The 21814-nt window shown below is 38.8% G+C and overlaps 1 protein-coding gene across 1 annotated transcript in view; it reads right to left on the bottom strand.

Moving 5' to 3' along the window:
- Nucleotides 1–5733, bottom strand: part of cdc23 (CDC23 (cell division cycle 23, yeast, homolog)) — a 5914-nt gene extending 181 nt beyond the window's left edge. The window contains exons 1-16 of the mRNA XM_073479509.1: nt 5621–5733; nt 4884–4956; nt 3723–3860; nt 3576–3618; nt 3371–3476; nt 3150–3282; nt 2753–2930; nt 2563–2660; nt 2370–2451; nt 1943–2096; nt 1735–1854; nt 1543–1618; nt 1387–1448; nt 1106–1184; nt 843–962; nt 1–114 (exon numbers count right to left, since the gene is read on the bottom strand). The exon at nt 1–114 is cut by the window's left edge and continues 181 nt beyond it. Coding sequence (XP_073335610.1) covers nt 1–114; nt 843–962; nt 1106–1184; nt 1387–1448; nt 1543–1618; nt 1735–1854; nt 1943–2096; nt 2370–2451; nt 2563–2660; nt 2753–2930; nt 3150–3282; nt 3371–3476; nt 3576–3618; nt 3723–3860; nt 4884–4956; nt 5621–5733 — 1689 coding nt within the window. The remainder of the gene's footprint in view (nt 115–842; nt 963–1105; nt 1185–1386; nt 1449–1542; nt 1619–1734; nt 1855–1942; nt 2097–2369; nt 2452–2562; nt 2661–2752; nt 2931–3149; nt 3283–3370; nt 3477–3575; nt 3619–3722; nt 3861–4883; nt 4957–5620) is intronic.
- Between the last annotated feature and the right edge of the window lie 16081 nt (nt 5734–21814).

Here is a 21814-nt window from a genome sequence, read left to right as displayed (position 1 = left end):
CCTGACAGGAGTGTTGTTGTTTGAAAGTGGAGCGAACAGATCTGCTGATGGCGTCTCGATCTGATCTCTGACCTGTGAGATCTGCCTCAACAGAGCCTTTCCCTCTTCACGAGCCTACAAGCAGAGTGACCACAGACACCAGTTAGTGTTTTACTACTTATACATCTTTCAACTATTCCATGATACATATCAATATTTTGAAATCTCAATTGCTAGGACTGGGTGACAAAATCAAGTATCACAATATTTTTGATCAAATACCTCCAGATTTTTAATAAATAATTACCAGTAAAGTGGATATAATGATTGAGAGTAAAGGCAAGTATTAGAACAGTCTGGTAAGTTCAGAATTACATCACTTTACTGCAATGCAGCCTTTAAAAAAGGTGCACTATGTACTTTTGGGGAAGAAGTTTTAACCAGAAGAGAAAGATCTTCATTGACTGATTTTTGTATGCCTAAACAAACTAAATAAACATTTTGTTTTCAAGACTGAATAAACAAACTGACCTTAAAAAGGACAACACAGTTTCATACTGTGTTCCCTTGTTTATATTTGGCGGACCCTGCCACCTTTCTAGCTTCAAACAGTGTTCTGGTGTGTGTGTGTATTGTCCTCTGAGAATAGCTTGTTTATTCAATTATGGAAAAAATAAATATTAATCTCATTAATATTGTAAATATTATCAAAGATTATTTTCTCCAAACTACATAATGTCCCTTTAAAACCAGGAACAAACAACACTTAATATGATATCCAAAATTTTAGACAATATGTAGTCTCATATCACAATAACAATCAACACAGTGTTTATTATTTGTGATTATGCAGGCGCACTTACATCATTGTAGTCACAACAGCGCTGAGCGCAGAGGGACGCCTCGTCGTAGAGCTTGTTCTTGAAATAGTACTGACCCAGGTACCGCAGGGCTGTGCTCACCTCAGCATGCTCCAGTTGTTCCTGTAGAGATGGGATTTTATTAGAAACATATTTCTTCTGAACAAACACATGGCCTGAATTGTATGCTGTTGTATTAATATTTCTCGTAGCCCAAAACTACACATACATTTGTGGACATACAAATGATATTTGAAAATGCTTACCCCACAAGAGAAAATGTCTTGGATGTAAAGCATATAACACTGGGCAGCATCATCGGACTCATTCAGCTGCTCATGGAGCCTGACAAAGGAAAAACAATTTACATTCAGCTCAACATGCTGAAATGCAGTCTGACATAAAGAATAACGCTGCAGACCAGACCTTTATTTTGTGCTTGATGCTGAAGAAAATGTGATGAAACGACTTTATTTTTAGACCACATCATCTGGTTTATCTTACTTTTTGAACTATATTTCCTCATTCTACACTGACAGACACTTACTTTGCCAGTTTGAGAAGAGCCATTTTCTCCACATCTCCAACAGAGTATGCCCTCCAGTAACACTAGACAAAAACAGAATATGTCAAATCAAAAACAAGTCAGAAACCTCAGAGAGTTTATATCACAAACCATGACTCACTGACAGTTGGAACATACTTTCTTGGCTTCCACTTGCTGTGACAGTTTTTCGTAGCTTTCACCCAGTGCGACCAGCATGCGTGAGTCATTGGGCCTAGAAAAATACATCACAGTGTCAAAATAAAAAATTGAGGACTGGATATTTTAACACATTTTGTTTCTAAATTATATTCATTCTCCTGCATAAAACACCTTCTTATTTCTTCATACCTGAGTTGGTGAGCCTTTCGATAATAGTACAAACAGTAAAAGGGCATCTTGAGGATCTCATATGTTTGACCCAGGCCATACCAGGCACGGTAGTCACGCTTGTTCACTTCAATGGCATGCCTGATGGACAAAGTAGAGGTAAAAACAAGGAAACACTCACAACAACAATACAAGCTGTTATGAATCCGTCACACTGCTTTGAACTGACCTGTAGGCCTGGATGGCAGCCGAAGTGTTCTTCATCTCCATGTACTCATGCCCCATGAGAGTCCAGGCGCCAAGGCAGCGGGGGTTCAGTTTGAGGGCCCGCTGGAAGTATAGAGCTGCCTTCTCATGCTGAGAGCGTAAACTATAATAATTACCTGTGAATGAGACACACAACTTATTACAAAAATTGCTGTAATTCTGAATGATGTCTTAAAAAATGTCGACGAACCAGCTGACAAACGTTTCATAAGAGATGAAATAGAAAAAAGTAAGCCAAAATAATATGAAGCTATCAGTCAATATTTTGTACTTCAATTAATACATTAAAAACGATTTATGAGAAGTTACAATAAAATGGATGTATGCATTAACTATTTGTTCAATTTCTGAAAATTTGGCTGTAGAATTTAGCTTTCATCCACACTTACCGATAACACAGCACGTCTCCACTCTGTACTTGTCGATCTCCACCAGGTTGTGGGCCAAGTAGCTCAACTCTGGCTTCATGCTCTGTGGAAGTATTCGTTACCATCAGCAACAGAACTAAAAACTGTTTCAATAATTTGGATTTATTATAATTTAGACCTCTATCAACCCTGTGAAACAACATGGTGAACTCACTTTGACATAAAGCAGGTTAGAGAATGTGTCCATGTTGTCGATGCGATATGGATCCTGCTCCCTCAACTCGTTGAACAAAGCCAAAGCTTGGTCAATATCTGGAATGAAAAGAGACAGTGTGCTGTAAGATTAAACCTTTTCCCTTAACATTGTTCTGACAAGCAAAGTTCTGAAAAGGGGCAGAATATACCTCTGATGTTGTGGTAGGCAACTGCAATCTGTGAGATGATGTAAGTGCTCTTAGAGAAACCGGCCTCGATGAGGTTTTGGTATTTTTGCAACGCTTCTTTGATCATCTGCAGCTCTGTGTACATGTGGGCCATGAAGAAGTCTTTAATCCAGCAGTCTGGCAGAGACAAGGACTTCAGCTGCGGAGAAAGACCGAGAGACCAATGGAGATTAAATCATTTTAGTGTCTATAATTACCCGAGATGGAGCTTCTTTAAGTCTTTTCTTCGCATTGATTAAATATTAGAAAGTTTTGCATTTGTTATGTGATGAAAATTTGTATAAAAGTCACGAGGCTGTGTTATAAGAATTGATTTGGGGTGTAAATGGTTATATGTGTAAACACAAAGGCATTGTACCATTTCAATGTTGGTTACAAGGTTACTAAGCTCCAGCCAGGCTCCCCAGTGAAGAGGAAGTGCGTGAATTGCCTCAACAAACACCTCCACCGCCTCCTTCAGCAGATCCAGCTTTCGTAGCACCACCCCATACCTGTGTTCACACAAACACAGTTTATGATCACTGTATTCCTTTATGTAATCTGAGGAAAGCGTGTCCACTTTAGAGGAAAGGTTCTTACAGATAGAGGGTGAACCCGTCCAACTCTCCTGCAATGTGCTTCTTACTGAGCTCCACCCTCAGCTCTCGCAAGGCTTCATTGCGCACCTGACCCTTCTCCAGAGGACCTAGAATCACACAGAGCAGACATAAAAATAGTTCAGGGATAAAAGTGCATAAAGTAGTTTGAGTTCATTTTTAAATGGCCCAAACAGACAAGTCCTCACCCAGGCTGTCGACCGTCTCATCGTCCTTCTTTTTCTCGCCTGACTGAAGACAAAGAAAGACATTTTTCAATCAAAGTGAAAGCGGTCTCGTCACTGTATGAAATGAAGGAACAAATGATGTGGGCATGCCAGATATCTAGAACTTACCAGATAGCGAGAATACATATAGAGGAAATAAGCCTTCTGACTGCAACAGCCTTTCAGAAAGTAAGCAGCACGGTCGTACTCCTTCAGGTCAAAGTAGGATTTGGCCAGTGTGAGCGCGTCCAGGTCTTGTGCATCGTCCTGTGTTTCAGACAGACGGACACAAAATGAAAAACTTATTCTACTCATCTTTATCAACTTAACTTAATCAATGAAAGAATAAAGGTAAATCTCTTTTTTCATTAATACATTTTCAGCGAAAAAACTACAAAAACAACATACATAAAAGTAAATCATACATTTCCTCCCTTTTTAAAAAAGTTTAAATATATTATCAGCCAGTTTTGCTTTTTACATAAAAGCTGTCACTAGGGGGCAGTGTAACACTTCCCTTCCTTAAAAAAGGAAACCATTGATCATCACTGAATTGAACTATCACACTTCACATGTTACTGCACCTCAGATTGTTTATTTTTTCCTTATATAATACAGTTTTCTTACTTTTTAATGCTCAAATGCAAGTCTGTGCTTGTTTTATAATGTGTCCAAAGCATAGGTCTAGTGATATTCTTAATGTCAACAAATGTCACAAAAAGACCAAAACTAACAATGAAATTGATTCTACAAACAGGTATCGCCTTCGTGGCCAAATCCTGATCTGACACATCCTTTTGTGTGACAGACCACCATTGATTATACCATGCCATTGGGTGACAGTTATCATTTATTATGTTAAACATGGGCACTGTGGGAGATCCAAAGTATGCCATCCTGCTGCTGTAAATACTCACAACTGCACCAATTTTGTGGCAAAAATGTTCCCTCGCAATTTTGTTATTTACTCCTGTTTGATAACCATTGTTAAAACTACACTACCATCCATTCTAAAAGATGATCTTCGTAGATCAAAATGGGATTTAGGGAAATGTGTTTAAAATGATGCACAACATATCTAAAACACTTTCATTTGATGGAGTGATGATGTAACTGTGAAATCATGGATTCTTAGTTTGGAATAAACCATGAATCAAAATATTATACAGCTTCAATGAAGAGCTAGAACAAGCTGATAACGTATATACTATATATTTGTGATAATGACATACAGTATACATTAAATGATTTTGAACCATACAAATACATCAGACCTGGGAGTGTACAAACCTCAGTAAAAGGAGGTGACGGAGGTAATTCATCCTTGGGAAGACGCTCCAAAGCGAATGCCAACTCAGAAGCCCTGAAATGCAAAGACAGGAAGCATGTGACATACAGTATCATATCTGTAGCACTGATAGCAGACAGGATCATTTAGGGATTATGGGTTTAGTTCTATCACAGTAGATTTCTAATTAGAGCATGCAAAACACCACGAAGTTGCCTTCTTTTAAATCCAACTTTGTCCTTTCAAGATTTTCTAATTGACAGTAATTGACAATTGCTACAAATTGAGCCCAGAACTGGTAAAAAAAAAAAAAAACAATGAAACAAACTCTAAGGCTACACATTAGCACCTTGATAACAGTGCTATTATACTATAGTCTATGTGATATAGTTAGACACCTGACAATGAAGTAACACATTATCTCAGCTCACAGTGTTTTGGTCCCAGGATGCTCTACTTTCTATAACAATAAAATCCATCAACCTTTTGGATTTTGACGTAAGTAATCAGTTAACGACGCTCTTAGCTGATGTAATTTACAACATTAATACTGTTACACACTTAATATATCCAGTAAACAGATTTAACGTGAGCACAGTTGTTATAAAGAGACTGTCAACACTCAATAGCACCGCTAACGTTAGCTAACCGACTGTAAACTGGCGTTAACGCTTGGTTACCGAGACAACAGAGCAAAAAGAGAGGCAGTTAATGACGCATTAGTCACAGTCAGACTCACCACTTCGCGCTGTGTAGAAGTCCTCTTTCTTTACAAAGCGATATCACCGATATTAGCTGTTTCTTGATTTGTACCAGGTCCCCAAACTCACTACAGAGAGCCGCCATTTTCATATTTTAGCGAGCAAGTATGCTATTGGTGGAAGTTACAAAGAGGTAGTCCCGCCCACCACGAATGACATCACTTCCGCTTCCACCTTCCTCCCCTTTCCTGTAGTCTTGTTCTTCTGTATAAACCTGTGGTCTTGTTAGAAGAACACAGCGTTTGCAATTCTAATCATAACCTATTAAACCCTCCTGCACATAATACACTACTTTGCATCACACCCACATGTACTTAGTCTGATAATATTAAATGCAAGTTGAATATTTACATAATATTTCATATAACAGCCACATTGTCAAGCAAAGGCCATAATAAGGACACAAATCAAGAACAGCATAATTATATAGACTGTTCAACAATGACGCATACAAAAATCACTGAAGGAAATCTCACCATCTTACAATATGCATTATGTTGTGCCAATTAGGTTTATCTATAAAGCACTTCTTGGTAAGTAACTCTCATGTCGTCTAAACTATAAATTAAGATCACACTGCACTAGATCTCAAGGGTATTTGGTCCTTGAGGATTACCACGTCAATACTGAGACTGGGAAATTGGCTTTAAAATACTATGCAACAACTTGCAGAAACTCTTAAACAGACCAGCTGATCCCATTCAATCAATTTAAATCTCTTTTCATAGATATTGAGCAGTGTGAATGTAGATGTTGTAATCCATTTTATTCACTTTAACTCTCTTATTAGACAGTGAGTGATACAAATGTTGGTGTTTTAGTTGTGATGATGTTAACTCCATTGCTTTATGTGGATTGCAAAATCATTTTTTATCGTTTTAAATGTACCGTTATATTTACATGTGTTTTTATCAGGGTGTCATTGCAAAAGAGAGTTTGCTCTCAATGACCTTCACTGTTTAAATCAAGGTAATGATGATAATGAAAAGGTTTAGGTTCCAAAAACATGTGCCAGTTAACATGTCTGTCCAGCCACTTCAGTAATAAGATGAATTTTAAGATTCAATGTGCATTATAATCATGGTTTCTCCACAAGACACTCAAGGTCAACAGGGACGTCAAAATCCAGGCCGCTGACAAAAGTCTACAAGTAAGTGTTACACAGTTGTTTAAGGAGAAGTAGTTTAACCTTCAGTATAGCCTCTAGTAACATCTCCTATCTCTTGTACAAAGATTTTCAGCTCTGTTTGCGAGATATTAATGAGCTTTTCATTTTCTTAATTGTAGTTATTTTGTCGTAATGTCTCCTCAGTCATGTCTCTCTCTGACAGTTGTGCCACTGCATGGAAAAATCCTGTAATATCACAAGAAAAATGAGGCAATGCACTTTAAATTACATGAGCCTCACATCAAATTAGTTTTGAAACAATTCTGTTACATACGGTACACAATCTTTAGATCCATTTAGCAATAGTGCTACCTTGTTTTCTTCACCTTCAATCATATACTGGACAAAGACATCACAACATCAGCAGGACTTTCGCTCTATATTTAGCCTGGAGACCAACATTAGCCTGGAATTTACTGCTCTGTTAGCCATGAGCTTACAGTCCTTTCTCACTCAGAACTTCAAATGTGTGATATCCCAACCATTAGCTCTGGGCTTATCTCTGCTATAGAGCGGGGTTAAGCCCTGACTTTTAGAGGTCATGCCCAAAAGACTGGGGTTTAAAATATCTAATGTGAACTGAAATTACAGCAAAGCGACGAGTTGTTCACTGTCCAGTCAAATCATTGTGAAACACAAGTCGAGTGCAGATTTGGAACCTGTGATACATAATCTGGGACTTACTGTAGCTCTCGGCTTTCTGTACACTTCTGAGTTCAGTTGAGTGTGAAAAGTCTTGGTTTGGATGAACCGTATTCTTGGAGCTGGTACTCCAAACATACAAACTTCTGTTTCCTCCTCAGTACAGTCCATTCCTGTATATTTATGTCACTATGTACATATATGGCATTTCCCCAGCAACAGCCTGGCCTCCAGCCTCGAAATGCTTGCTGGTGACCCCTATAATGTCCCTGCGACTATTTACAGGAGCACAAATCCTAACCCGCAGTCTATTTTCAGACCTCTCTTTGTTGAATTTGAATAGGTCAACCTGCCTGTATGGCTCTTTAAAAGATAGGGTGAGGCAGATCTACAGAGAATTACACTTACAGCAACCTTTCAGATCATTATGTTTGAGGTATGAAAGTTTTAAGACAAAGTTTTTACTGTGTCACGTCTCATTTAGACAGCCGCTGGCATTCAAATAGACTTCTGAGTCTTTGACGTTCATTTTAGAAGCATTGCCACAAAATTTCATCAGTTCTTGTAATCATAGCACATTTTTTTGGTTTTATAACAGAATACACCACGCTGGTTCAAGTGCACAACGATCCAGCCTTCTCAATGGCAAAAGCTTTGCTGATAATATGATCATGAAATGCACTATAGTTGAATGGTTTACATAGTTAGATAGATGTAACAAATGGTTAAATTTTTATTTGCGTCTTTAGAAAGGATCTTTGAATGTTCTGAACCCATGCTCTGTCATTATTATGCATTTGTTTTCATTGCAACAGCAGTTACATATTTAATCAATATCTCACTCAGAAGGGAGTTTTTTACTTTCACTTATTATGACTGCTTCTTGTGCCAATAATGTGTCTTATCTGAGTGCCTGCCCAGCCCCCGTCACTGCTCTCTGTGCTCAGCCCTGCTTCACTGGTGCAGAGCTGACAAGGCTCATCATGTTCTTGTCCGTCAAAATGAGCAGCACCGTTGGCTCTGGGATTTCCACCACATTACACAGCTTCTCTACGTGTAATGCTCAAATTCTCACATTTTTCTGCTCGGTATAATATCACGATAATGACTCTCATTAAATTAAAAATTGAGTCAGGTTCACTTGGGAGTGTTTGACCATAAGTTCAATGACACTAAGACAGATCTGCCCGACAATGAACAGCTAACATCTACAGTAACACAATCCAAGTCCAGCCTTCTAAAGGCTTCAATGTATGCAATGACAATGTGTTGAGTCCAAACAAAAAACTCTAGGACCAGCATGCCTGCGCCCTTGAAACAGCAGACCAACAGGTGTTCACACACTGCGCTGGCACTAAAACCCACATGACAACTGCCGCATGCAACTTCAATCATGAAGAGGTTCATTCTTCAAGTTTCTCTTGTAAAGTTTGGAGCAGAAATGCGTCATCTCTTTCATGTACACAGGGACCACTGCAGCACAGAGTGTCTTTTGATCACAGAACTCACACTGGCTGATGTCCACCGTTGCCTCATCCATCAACAGAAAAGAGCAAATGGAATGCAAGTGAGCAATTGAGCCCAAGTCTGAGTGCATAATATATATAAAAACACGAGTTATGTATTGGTTAGTGATGTTGTTAAAAGATCTGTTCCAGAACTGAACACAGACCGACTATATATCGATCTAATGTTGGATTATTCTGTACAAAATAAACAATAGGTGTTATAGATGTCTCGTAAGTAGTTTTTTGGGCTTCACTGATATACATTATATTAATTGTCATCACGTCCTTTTAACACTTTTCATTTTTCCATAACATGTATCACATAAGTTATTTATTTGGCCTATACTTTATTTAGTTTTAACATATCATAATGAGCAGGGTGAGATCAGATTACTTTGAGATGTAGTCTGTCACTGAAAACAGTAATATAACAGTATTACAGAAACATTATCCATTGGATTACAAAAGAATGTGATCTAATCTGAATACTTTTGGATTACTTTTGCACTACTTCATAATCAAACACTGGAAATATTACACCTTGTACTAAAAATATGGAAGCAGCCACAATAATTGGATTTACATACATACTCTGTTTTCTCTGTACATGTTTTGAAACATGTTCAGTGCAAAACAACGCATGTTGCATTTATAGAGCAGAGTTAATAGAGCACTGTGCAATACCTCTATTCTCTGCAATATACATCCTTTTTAAGTATTATTGTCCCCCTTGCACAGATATCCTTGTGCAACAACTACTTTCAAAGTATTGCAATTATTCTGGTGCAATAATACATTTATTTAATCCATACTGCACTGTATTTGTTTTGTACATTTACTATTCTAGATTACTAGTTTTATTCTAGTGTTCTGCTGTTTACTACTGCCATGATGTTTGTCTACTGTTGTGAGCTTTTATAGTTGTCTTCTTTTACTGCATTGATCAGAATTAGCGCTCTTAATTTCATTATATTCTGTACAATGAGAATAAAGGCTTTGTATTCTATTGTCATGAAAAGAAATCAAAATGTAAAACATTGCCATATTCTAAATATGTAATCAAAACCAAAAAGAAATCAAGTAATCCTTGATCATGTAACTGATTATAAATCTAATTGCAAAAGATGCATTGTGATGATTATAGTCACCTGTTTTTGTAATTTGACAATGAAATCTTGATTGCGTGTGATCTTTTACATCTCAACGCTGTTTGGGAGGTGAAAGCATATGCAGTGAGCAGACGTTTGGCAGATGGGGGTGGGTTGTATGAAGAAGTACCCAATTTTGCCAAGGGGTGGCACTGTCTAACTGAATTCACCTTGACCAGGAGGGAAAAAAATACCCAATGAAGTTCATTAGTGTAAAACAGAAGTTTTAAACATTGTGTAGATTAAATCATCAAAGCAAAATAAGTTATCTGTTTTCCTTAGAAGTGCTTGGCTTCTTTCCCTCTCCTTGAAAGACCTTCGGAGGAATGTGTTTGAAATGTCTTTCTTATAATATCTATTTAATTACTTGAATTTTAGCCAAAGAAGTGAACTGGGAATTTGGTATGAGGACTTAATTGACTCTGGTCCCTCAGCTCTCCTTAAGGAGACGTGAGGATGACACAGAATAGTTTTGCATCAGCCGAGGGAGAGCGGGTCCTCTACTGAAATACCGCATGAGCCTGAGCTTCTGGTTGTTTGGTTTGATGTGACACATAAAATCCAGCTTGTCAGAAAACTTGACGTGGATCATGATTCTCTATTATTCACTCACAAGACAGCAGAATATAATTTCCCTTCATTTGGATGCAGTGTCTCCACTCACCTCCCTGCATTTACTCTCAGTTGGACACTTTCTGTTCGACGTGTCTCCTTATTTTACCCCACAGAGCAAAAAGCCAGTTAAGAAGACTGACAAAGTAATCAAGTAGCACTGCAGTTTACAAGGCCGAGCACATGGCTCACTGAGCAGGTTGAAAGAGGTGCAGAGACGGGCCATATAGCCCATCGCTTTCACTCAGCCCATCTTCAGTTCCTTGTTTTCATCAAAGTTCTGTCTCTCCCTCTCTCTTACACAGTCACACACTCACATTTCTGATGTCCAATTTTCTTTTCGCCTCTATAGTGCTTCACTTAAACATCCCACACGCACACACACACACACACACACACACACACACACCCTCAGGTATGGGCTGGTGAAGTGCATGATGGAGCTGCTGAGACTGAATTTTGAGACAGCTGTGTAATTGAAAGGGAAAATATGCCAACAATGATCTTGATTGTTTCTTTTGTGTGTTTGTTCATGTGTGCAAATGCCTTCCCGTGGGATTCAAAGCTGTTCGTAACAATCCACATAATGCATTATCTTATATCATTTGGATTTTTTTGTAAAAGGCCACTTTTTAAACCACAATACTCCATTAATGTCTGTGAATGACATATTTCCAAGCAAAAAAAAAGCAATATTTCCCCCTTAAGTAAAACATTTGTGTGTATCTGTTACTTATTTGTGTAAGTAAGCATGAAAACGTGGCTTTTCAGACATGCCCAGTCCCTGTGGTGCTGATCTTCAGGGCCCGTCATACGACCCTGTGATTGGCTGTTGATGTTGTTCAGTTGGACTGATAACAGCCAACAGCCATGTCTCATCAGGACAGCCACCACCTGAGCACTGCACCACTCTGCCTTCACAGGGACTCAGTCACGCTCTGGTCTGCACTGGATCTTTTTTATGGTCTTAGTGGGGTTTTCTTTTGTTGTATTATCTTGAAATAAAAACATAAGTGGCAGAAGCATTGTTTAGATTATTTACATGAGTAAAAGTACCAATGCAATGTATAAATACTCCATTACAAGTAAAAGTACATCATACTTAAGTAAAAGCACAGAAGTACAAACAGCCCCCTCTGACCCCTCTTGCTGATATATTGTTATATTGACATTATAAGATGAATTGATACTAATGCATCAAATATGTAGGCAGTGTTTAAACACCTCCAGAGCATCATAAGATACATCTGAGGAGTTGAGAGATGATTAACAAGAGAGGAAAGAAAAACAGACAAGACATACAAATCAGTTTTCATGTTGTTGGACATTTCTCTTTGGGTTTTTGTTAATTATTAGATAATTTGAATAATTAATTAAATGAAAGATTAGAGGAGAATTCAACAACTTATAGACTTATAGACATCTGAAACGTAACAAGGGGCCACAAATACAAATGTTGCATTTTGAGGGGTCAACTGACAAAAAAGTTAGTAACACGACCGATTCAAAGGGGGAGTTCGGTATTTTTAAACCTGGGCCCTATATGTACATGCCTTGGTGTGTAAATGATTCATACTTGCCAAATGTTTCGGAATCGGTCCAGTAGATTGGCTCGTAATTTCTACGTAATTCTTTGGGGCAACTATAACCGTGAAGTTGCGTCCACTAAAAGTGATTGTTTTTACCACTGACAGACTCAGCTTGTTGTTCGCCATGTCTGACAACTTCACGGAAACGAATCAAAAGATCCTTTTTGTAACCAGAAACACAAGTCTCGCTCTGAAATTTTACGCGATGAGTTGTTGCAGGAAGACGACAATGGCAAGAGTTGGAGAGAGGAGATGGGTTTTACCTAGAAAGATTGAAACTAGATGAGGCAACAACTGTAATAACTCACCTTGCGAGATTTTAAGTGGCAGCAGAAGCACTTTTAGTGGACCTATCTTTGCCCCAAAGGATTACATGGCAGCCGTATCATGGCTGCCAGCTAAAGTGTTTTACTGGACCGATTACAAAACAATTGGTCCGTATCAATCATTTACATACCAAAACACGTAAATGTCTAGCCCAGGTTTAAAAATATCAACATTCTCCTTTAATCTTTAACAATGTGTTATAATTTATAAGCATGTTATTATTTTTCTGTATGTAACATCTTAGTCTGTAAAGTAACTCCAGCTGACAGAAAAATGTACTGCAGTAAAATATACAATATTTCCCTCTAAAATATAGTGGAGCAGTATAAAAAAGTGCAGTCCGTCAATATTGTAGCTAAGTGCTGGAGTAAATGTAATTACTTGAATAATACATCCTAAGAGGCAGTAAAGCAGGTTTTCAGTACATGATAATGAAGCAGTCTCAAGATCTAAAGTCTCTTTCTTTTACACCCCTTTAAAGTGCGCCGATTTCCAGCTTTTGCAGCTGGCTAGCCTGGCATTCTGTCTATTCTTTACCGTGAAGAAAGTGTTTTGATTGAGGTTGTTTGAGGAGAGCGGAGAGGAGGTGAAGGAGGAGGATTCTGCAAAAAGAAAAAAAAAAAAAAAGACTCTTCACGTATAAGTCGTTCTGTCAGTCAGTCAGTCAGTCAGCCAGAGTGCTGCAGTAGCCACATCCTTCATGTCAAGGTGGCATGTGATGTGTCCCAGAAACACGTCAGGCCGTGCAGAATGGCTGAGACAGATGTGTCATGTCTGTGCACCGAGGGGGAGAGAGAGGGATATGTTTTGAGTTTGGGATTAATTTGCCTTTTGGGACAGGTGCTGAGAGGAGCGGGAGCAGACACAATAAATCTAATGTTACAGGCAACACCCCCCGTCTGACTTCACAGAACACCGGGAACATGTAGGTGACTAATTCATACGGAAAATCTCTGTCAGCGATATGCTTTTACACCACTGGTATTATTTCCTGTAAGGCGATACCCTTCGTACTCCTGGTCCTCTTTGAGCAATATGGATTTGGGCTGGTAGCACTCGTGTAGCCAGCTGGTGACAACAAATTATATAGAGTCAGTTTCAGTTACCCTTGATTTAAACCAGACATTACGTCATATTTTAACTGAAAAAGAAAAAAAAAGGGTAAAATAATTTCATATCACAGTGGCCCTGGTCAACTGCAGGAGTTATGGTGCACGGATGAATTTAGACATATAATCAACCAGTCAAACATAATTATCAAGAGATGTAATTCAGGGCAGATATGGCAGCACAGAACGCGGATGAGGATGATGGGCTGCTGCACCCAAGGCTATGTAAATACATTATTTAATATTTTATGATTCATGACTATATACATGAATTCTGATCCAAGCTCTCTTTCCTCCATGAAACCCAAGAAAGATATTACAAATTTATAGCAGGAATCCATGTCCTCTGTTCTCTCAACCAAACGCTCTCAGGTAATTAATAAAATGGGAAACAATAATGTCACACATCACACATTTGGCGGCGTGTCTACTATTGTAAGCTAACTCATTTTTCATGGGATAGCCTCAGAAATTAATTGACAAAAAAATGCTTTGATCAGTATAAGAAAACAAAGTGTTTCTTGGCCAGTGCTAGAACAGAGATTGATGATGGTGATCCCGTCCAAGATCAATGGAAATGTAATGTACCAACCAAGTTGTCATAAATTGTTTTTTGGAAGTCTAAACATCTGTGACAAAGACAGTTTCATGGCTCTGCCCCTCCTAGATGCCGAGGAACCCCATTAAAAAAATGTTCTTAGACTTTTACTAGAATTTAGTCTCACGATCATTAGGCATTGGTGTGCATACTTTCAATTTAAACCTTGCTTAAGATCGAAAAAATATATATTTTTTAATTTAATTTTAACTATTCTTAAGTGGATTGTGATTGCAGGTGTGTTTCTCTGCCTTTTCGTAGCACTGAGATCAGGATTTCTAGGTCAAACTGGGATTCTTACGTCTGTTGCTTTGGACTGCTCGCCGTGGCCATGTTGCTAATGTCGTCTTTGCAACAGTGGCGCCAACAATACTACCACATGAAAACACGAGGAGAGAGAGAAAGTTGAAAAGATGTCTTTCTTCTTTAAGCAGGCTCTAAGAATCGCTTGCTAGGTGTGTTTCTGCAAAACCACAGATAAGTTAAAACTGAATGTTGCATTTTTATCGCTTAGGTTTAGGTAAAATTTTGTATTTCTCTCTTGTCACAACGCTGTGATCATGCTCTGGATAGGTTTACACACAAAAAACACTAGGTGAGGGGAAGAAAAACATCATGGTTTGGCTTTAAATACCTGTTTTAGTTGCCATGTTCACAGAAGGAGATCCAACTTCCTGTGAAAAATAGCCAGTTTTGATTGCCACAAAACGGCTGGAAAAGTCCCCCAGTGTCCTTAAAAGTATTCACTGGTGTGTTTCAAACTGTGGTTGGCCGTTTGGCAGCTTTGTTGCCTTAGAACGAGGGCCATTCATTACAAACTCACACTATGGAGACAAAACATTGTCCAACTGTTCTAATATGTCATGCTGAACATGTGAGCTGCAGATTCAGGTGATAATTCTCTGTAGGTTCATAACTTTCAAGCAACTCTTTTATTATCATCCAATGCTTCGTTGTTATAAAAATTAAATACTGGTTATGGCCACTTTACAGCTTAAGAGGATTCAAAGGCAGAAAGCTGTATGTTTTCAGATTTAAAATGAACTCTTGCCCAGAAACTTCCATCTGTACCAGAGCTTGAAATGAACCCTCCAGACCACACTATTTTTCATGTTGACAGGTGAACTATGATACCTTTAAAGGTGAGGTAATGTTTCATGGTTATGCACTACTGGTGCCACATCTCCACATGGCATTCAGAAGCTTTGTTCACCTGACTGAAACCTCCCTCTGTGGAGAGTTCATTTCCATTGTTGTGACCGATGTTTACATCGCGCTGGAAGCCACTGCCTTCTTTTGTGAACTGGCTCACTTCTTGTCCTCAATGTGAAGTTCCCACGCTCAGCGCTGTTATAATGTTTGGTAACACTAACCACACCAATCTGCCTTTAGAGCTCCCTAACGAAAAGCAACAGATGACATGCCCCTGCGGACCAAACACTGGAGCAGAGTTTCATGTCAGACCCCGATGCCTACCACCTGCTTCTCCAGACTCTGCTGGGACTGTCTGACCACATCACGCTGCTCCTCTCAGGGACTGTTTTTAAGTGCACAAACTGGGTTATGTTCACTGCAGCTTGCTTGGGACACGTTTGATGAACTCGCTGACATGCAAGACATCACAAAGAACAGCGTTTTGTGTGAAGATGTGTGCACCATCGCAACCGCTGCCAGAGAACTGCTCTTTTTCGAGATCAAGGCCCAGAGAAAGCAGCATGTTGGAGACCTCATCAAGGCTTGAAGAGAGCCGAAACTTCACTGAGTTCCCATTATGCCTCTGTTTTATCCCTCCGATTCAGAGCGGTTTTTGCGTTATTCATGCTCGTACATGGCAGAACACTTTGAGCTTTTAAATGCTGAGGAAACTATATCAATTTGGGAAACCAAAAGAAAAAGAAACTTCCCTTCCTCTCTCTGTCTTTCTGTCTCACTCTTTGTTTCACCCTCTTTTATACACACAGCGGCCTTGAAACAAAATTAATTAAAAACTATGCAGAATAATTAAAAACTGATGTGAATAAGGACAAAAGAATGATTCAGATGGCTAGACAGCTGATTTCAAAAAAGACTCACTACTTTTCAAAAGGGGTTTGATCCACCGCATATCAAGTCACATTTTCAATTCTGAGTGACACTTTTGATACATACAAGGCAAATAAAGCGACAGCTAATTTTCTTAGAATTAATTATGAAGATTAACATACAACATATTTTACTTTTTAAGATACTTTACCTTCAGAGAAGAGAAATATCTCCTGTTTCTGTTTCCTGTGGCTGGGATGTGTTTTTGTTAATCAAGTTCCACTGACAGAATGTTATTGCCTTTTCGTCTTAAACTCTGATTTAATTATTTTACGTTAATAGAGAAGCGGCAATAAGACGATAACGTTGTACAGCAGCTGTCATTCAATGCAACCCATCAGAGAAGAAGACACAACAAAAGGAAAAGCGACACAATTATTTGCGAGTGATTGCCTCGTTCAGTAGTACATCACACCACTCTTACCATTTGAGTCAAATATATTGTGTATGACTTCATCAGAACAGGCGTCCTGTTTTACAAGTGCTACAAGTTTACATCATAAACAAAACAAACATAAAACATGACCGTAATATGTAAACAGCAGCTAATAGAAGCTAAGATATTGACTAACAAAGAGCATTTATGGTAAAAAAAAAAAAAAATAGACTTGAAAGTATTACTAGGAGTCACTAGAGTGTTCTAGTCAAGAGCATTGTTGTAAGAATATGTACACTTATAATAAATAGTGCCCTCAATGAGCTCTCTGAAGCTATTCAGAGACACCAGTTTTGAGCATCGGCATCTGTCGTGAATTATTCCATTAGGATGGTGATGTAAATCTCAATTTCTTACACTCAGTGCCATCATAATGTCCTGAACTGATTAAAAACTGAACTCTAGAGGAAAATAGTCTGACCCACCAGATGTAGACTTTTGTTACAAGCCTGCAATTGGCCAACTTAGTCAGTCGGCATTCTCTTCCCTTCCCCTATCTGCATGTCAGCGTTGAAAATGGCAAGCTACCCTAACCCTGACCTGGTTGCTAATGGTATGAATGTAAACAAGCTAGGAGCGTTTACATTTTCTTTAGCAGGGATTTAGCTATTCTATTGCCAGAGCTCACCTCCCCTCGTGCAAATGTTGCCCAAAACAGTTTTGTGCATCCGTCGCTGCATCCTGGGTATGAATGCATCATTTAGACTTGGATACGACAACGCCACTCAAAACGTAGGAAGACAGACAATCTTATCAAACCCTCCCATCTTTTACTTGAGCAGTTAAGTCTCCAATCTGATCTCCAGCAAACAGATTGATGATAGGTTGATCCTTTACATGACGTAACAGAACGCATATTTAACGGATTTACGGATGCAGTTAGGACACGGTGTAAACCCAGAGGCTAGAAACGTTTTGGCAAATTCGCCAGGTAAGCAACTCTCACTGTAATGAACAGGCGCCATCTTTGGGTGCTGTGTCTGGTTCGACGATACATCTATTATCCTGGACTTGGCCAAGATGATTGTGATTGATTTTTAAAAAATACAAAAAAAGACAGAGCAGTTTTCCCCCTACAGCAAGGAGGACAATGGAGGAAGACAGACCTCTCTCCAGCGCTGGCACAGTGCTGTGGAAACTAAGAAGAAAATAAAGAGCTCCTTCGCGATAGATTCCAACGTTTGGATATATGTCATACATTTAATTGATATAAAACTTGCACATGTGTGAGAAAGTGGCCAAATCCATAGATCAGTCATTCAGCACCATATATTATTTAAGCTTGAGTGCATTTTGCCTCCTGACTCTTACATCAGAACATCTCCATTATGCTTTAGTTAATAAGATGCACTCCAGAATAACTTTATTGCCTCTGCATGCACACACAAACTCTCTCTCTCTCTCTCTCTCTCTCTCTCACACACACACACACACACACACACACAGGCTCACAGACAGTGAGGGAGAGGGGAAGGACAAGACATAAATTTTTCATGTGTCAACACTGGGAAGAGAGTGCACATTTTATGGAGCTCTGACAGTTCATGTTTTGGTTTTACGATCAAGCACAAAGAAAACACTTGAATATCACATCAGTGCATTAAAGCACAAATCTGCACACACTCACAGCCTCACACAACAGGTTCATAATGCTGTTTATGTCACTTTCTGATGCAGCTGCGATGTGATTACAGCGTCTCTCTGTTGTGTTGAGAAGCAACAGAAATATCTAACCCCCAGTGAGAAATACATTCATCTTCATCTTGAAAGCCTTGAACCATACTCACTTTAACAGCCTCATTAAGCTTTTATCATGTCATTTAATTATGATTTTGGATGGTTTTAGGTGTGATATTGCAAATAATTCCAGCTGTTTCTAACTATGATCTCTTACGCCTAAAAAAAAAAAAGGCAAATGAAAGGAAAAAAGAAAACCCAGCCAGGTGTCTGACGGCCTTCAGAGGATGTGTTTGGTCTGTTCATGACCCAATTGATGCTGAATCCTTCGAAACCTGCTGACAGAGCCCGAGGCCTCTGATATGGTCAGTTAATGTGGAACTCCTCTGAATGTCAAAAATGTAAAATCTAAAACATAGTGTCCCATTTTTTTTTTATTCAGTCTAATCTGCAGTCAAAGGTACTCTAAAGGACAGCTATTGAGTCAGCTCTTGATTAAATAGATCTATGGATCAATTTTTCATCCTCAAAACCCTTTTTTAAATGACTCAAGGCAATTACTGCAGAGTTTGCCAAAGGTCTCCTCTCTGTCTTCTCTCTCTCTCTCTCTCTCTCTCTCTCTCCCTCTCTCTCTCTCTCTCTCCCCCTCTGTTGCTTTCCCTTTGCTTGCATCACTCACATCTGCCTTTGTCGAGTGAATTAGTAAAAGACTGCACTAATAAAAGAGCAGCCAGCCGGAGCTGACTGATTGAATTAATAAGCAACATAATCATAGCTGATCTGTAAAGTTATCTACAAGCCAGAGCATTAGGAGCACTGGGTGTAGCACGCTGGAGAGCGTCTGGCTGCCTGTCACAGCCCCGCATCTGCTCTTTGCTGCTGTCAATCGCATCTTCACCTAATTGCTTTAGATAGGGAGTTGCAAATTGTCCTGAAGAGCTCCCCCTCTCTTTAATTTAGCTCAGATAAAAACTTGGAGGTGCCTGGTTTGCTAATGGCTGCCTTGTTTGGATGTTTACTGCAGTATAATCAAAATACACAAAGAGATTTGGACTCACTTCGAATTCTACCACCTAAGATATACTACCCGAGCAAGGACACTACAGGTGACAACATTGTTTTTCCATGGATTGGTCAATTTTGAGATTTTGGCCTATTTTGCTTCCATAATGTGTCTTTCAGACTAATGGAAAGGGAATGTTCAACACATTTATGTCTCTCTTTTAGTTCAGATTTATGTTCTGGAAATGTATGCGCACTAGCACATGTTTAATTAGACAGCCTCATTTGCATTTATAAACATAAAAAGTCAGAAAAATAGTGATACAAAAAGAAATAACTGTCTTGGTATCTTTAAAGACTGTTTTCTCAACAAAAAGTTTTATCTCATACTCTGGGCACAAAATCTCCACTTCAGTGGAACTTACACCAAACCTTCCAGTTTCTATCTATGTTCTGAAGGTTTTTACAGAGGGGCTTGTTTATATATCATTCATAGCCTGACTTATATAACATTTTATCTCCAAAAACATAGCAAAAATAGATTTTTATAGCTGTTGACAGGATTTTCTGATTCATGGAGTGAAAAAAAATAATATACTAAACTCCCTTTGTCAAAAAGTTTGACAGTATGCCAACAAAATGGTAAAAGAAGTTTGAACCCCGGCCTTATCCAGTGTTCAGATTTCAGAAGGTTCAGAGCGCATACCTCAGCCAAGGCCACACAGTCCCCTTTCTGAATCTCCATTATGTCAAGACCATCAGAAAGACTATCTTCTGTGGAAACATATTTAAATCTGTTAGATCTGGATTTCTGTATCAGAGATCTGCCTCGCATTGAATTCACTCACAGATACCAGCCACCAAAATAAGACTGATTTCTTTTCATCAAGATCCCTGAACTATTCCCTGAGAAATTAACAAAAATGTTGACTAACACTACACCTCTAAAATTTCCCAGATCTGTACCTTTATCCAGATCTGCACCAAAAGTTAACGGGGTCCGGGCCGAAACCCATCTTCCATCCAAGTTTTGTGGAAATCCATTTGGTAGTTTTGTGTTATCCTGCTGACAAACCAACCAACAAATGGACACAGGTATAAAAAACATAACCTCCTTATTGAGGTGTTGGAGGGGTTCATAATGCCTACTAAATATAGAGAGGCTCCTTGGATGGCAGCGTCAGTGTGTTGGTTGGTATGTCCACCACTTCGGTCCAAACCAGAATAGCTCAGCAACCATTAAATAGATTCCTATGGCATTTATGACAGACAATCATGGTTCCCAGAGGATGTATCCTACTAACTTTGGTGATCCCTTGAAGAACGCACATGAGGCTGTCATTTGTGGTTTGGAGTGAAATGTTTTGACAACTACTGGACAAACTGCCACGAAAATAGCTCAAGACATTAATGTTTCCCTGGGGATCAATTTTAATAACTTTGGTGATCTCTCAATTTTTAATTAGTGCCACCATCAGGTCAAAATGTCCAATACTAAAACCAAAACGCTATAAACATTACACACTGAAGCATTCTAAGTGTTAAACTCCAAGCCCTGCTGTGCCTTAGTACATTTATATATACAGTCTATGGTGCCACTAGCATGGCTGAGGACTGTCTTGTATTAAAAATTAGGTTTTTGCAGAAGAAGAAGAGGGAAATGTAATTCTCGCTGTGTTATCGAGGGTGAACGTGTAACGGTCATAACACAGCTTTTTGAAGGATACTCAATAAATACAGTACTCGGCAATTTTATATTGCCAAGGAAAACAAATTGCACTCCTGTGAGGTGAGTTCTTATTTTTTTCTTCATGTGTTGGATTGTTTGTCACTGCCTGACAATTTATTGCACACCACTCTGGCTGTACAAAATGATGGTGTAGCGAAACTAAAAAAAAATGAAATAAAAAAAATAAATAGCAGTAAAGCAGAAAAGCCTAAATGAATCTTCCACTTTTTCCACCATATCACCTGTTTTTCTTCTGCATCTAATCCACATTTTATATCCACATATTTTATATCAGAATCAAATTGTTTTCACAGTGTTGACAGAGTGTTTCAGACTGGATCTCATGCTGCACCAGTAGCCAGACAAAATACCAACCAGACACATTTTCTGACAGTTCCAAAGCTTCACACCCTCCCAATGAAATAAAACTTTCACTCACTGCATAACACCCCGCTGATTTTCATTTTGGAATAATCACTGCCTAGATTTTGTTCTCTTCCAACATCCTCTTTCAAAAGAAAATTACATAGAATTTAGTATCAAGA

Source organism: Pagrus major, chromosome 13 (assembly GCF_040436345.1).
Source record: "Pagrus major chromosome 13, Pma_NU_1.0".
NCBI lineage: Eukaryota > Metazoa > Chordata > Actinopteri > Spariformes > Sparidae > Pagrus > Pagrus major.
The sequence above is the reverse complement of the archived record's forward strand: the minus strand, read 5'-3'. Positions and strand labels throughout refer to the sequence as shown.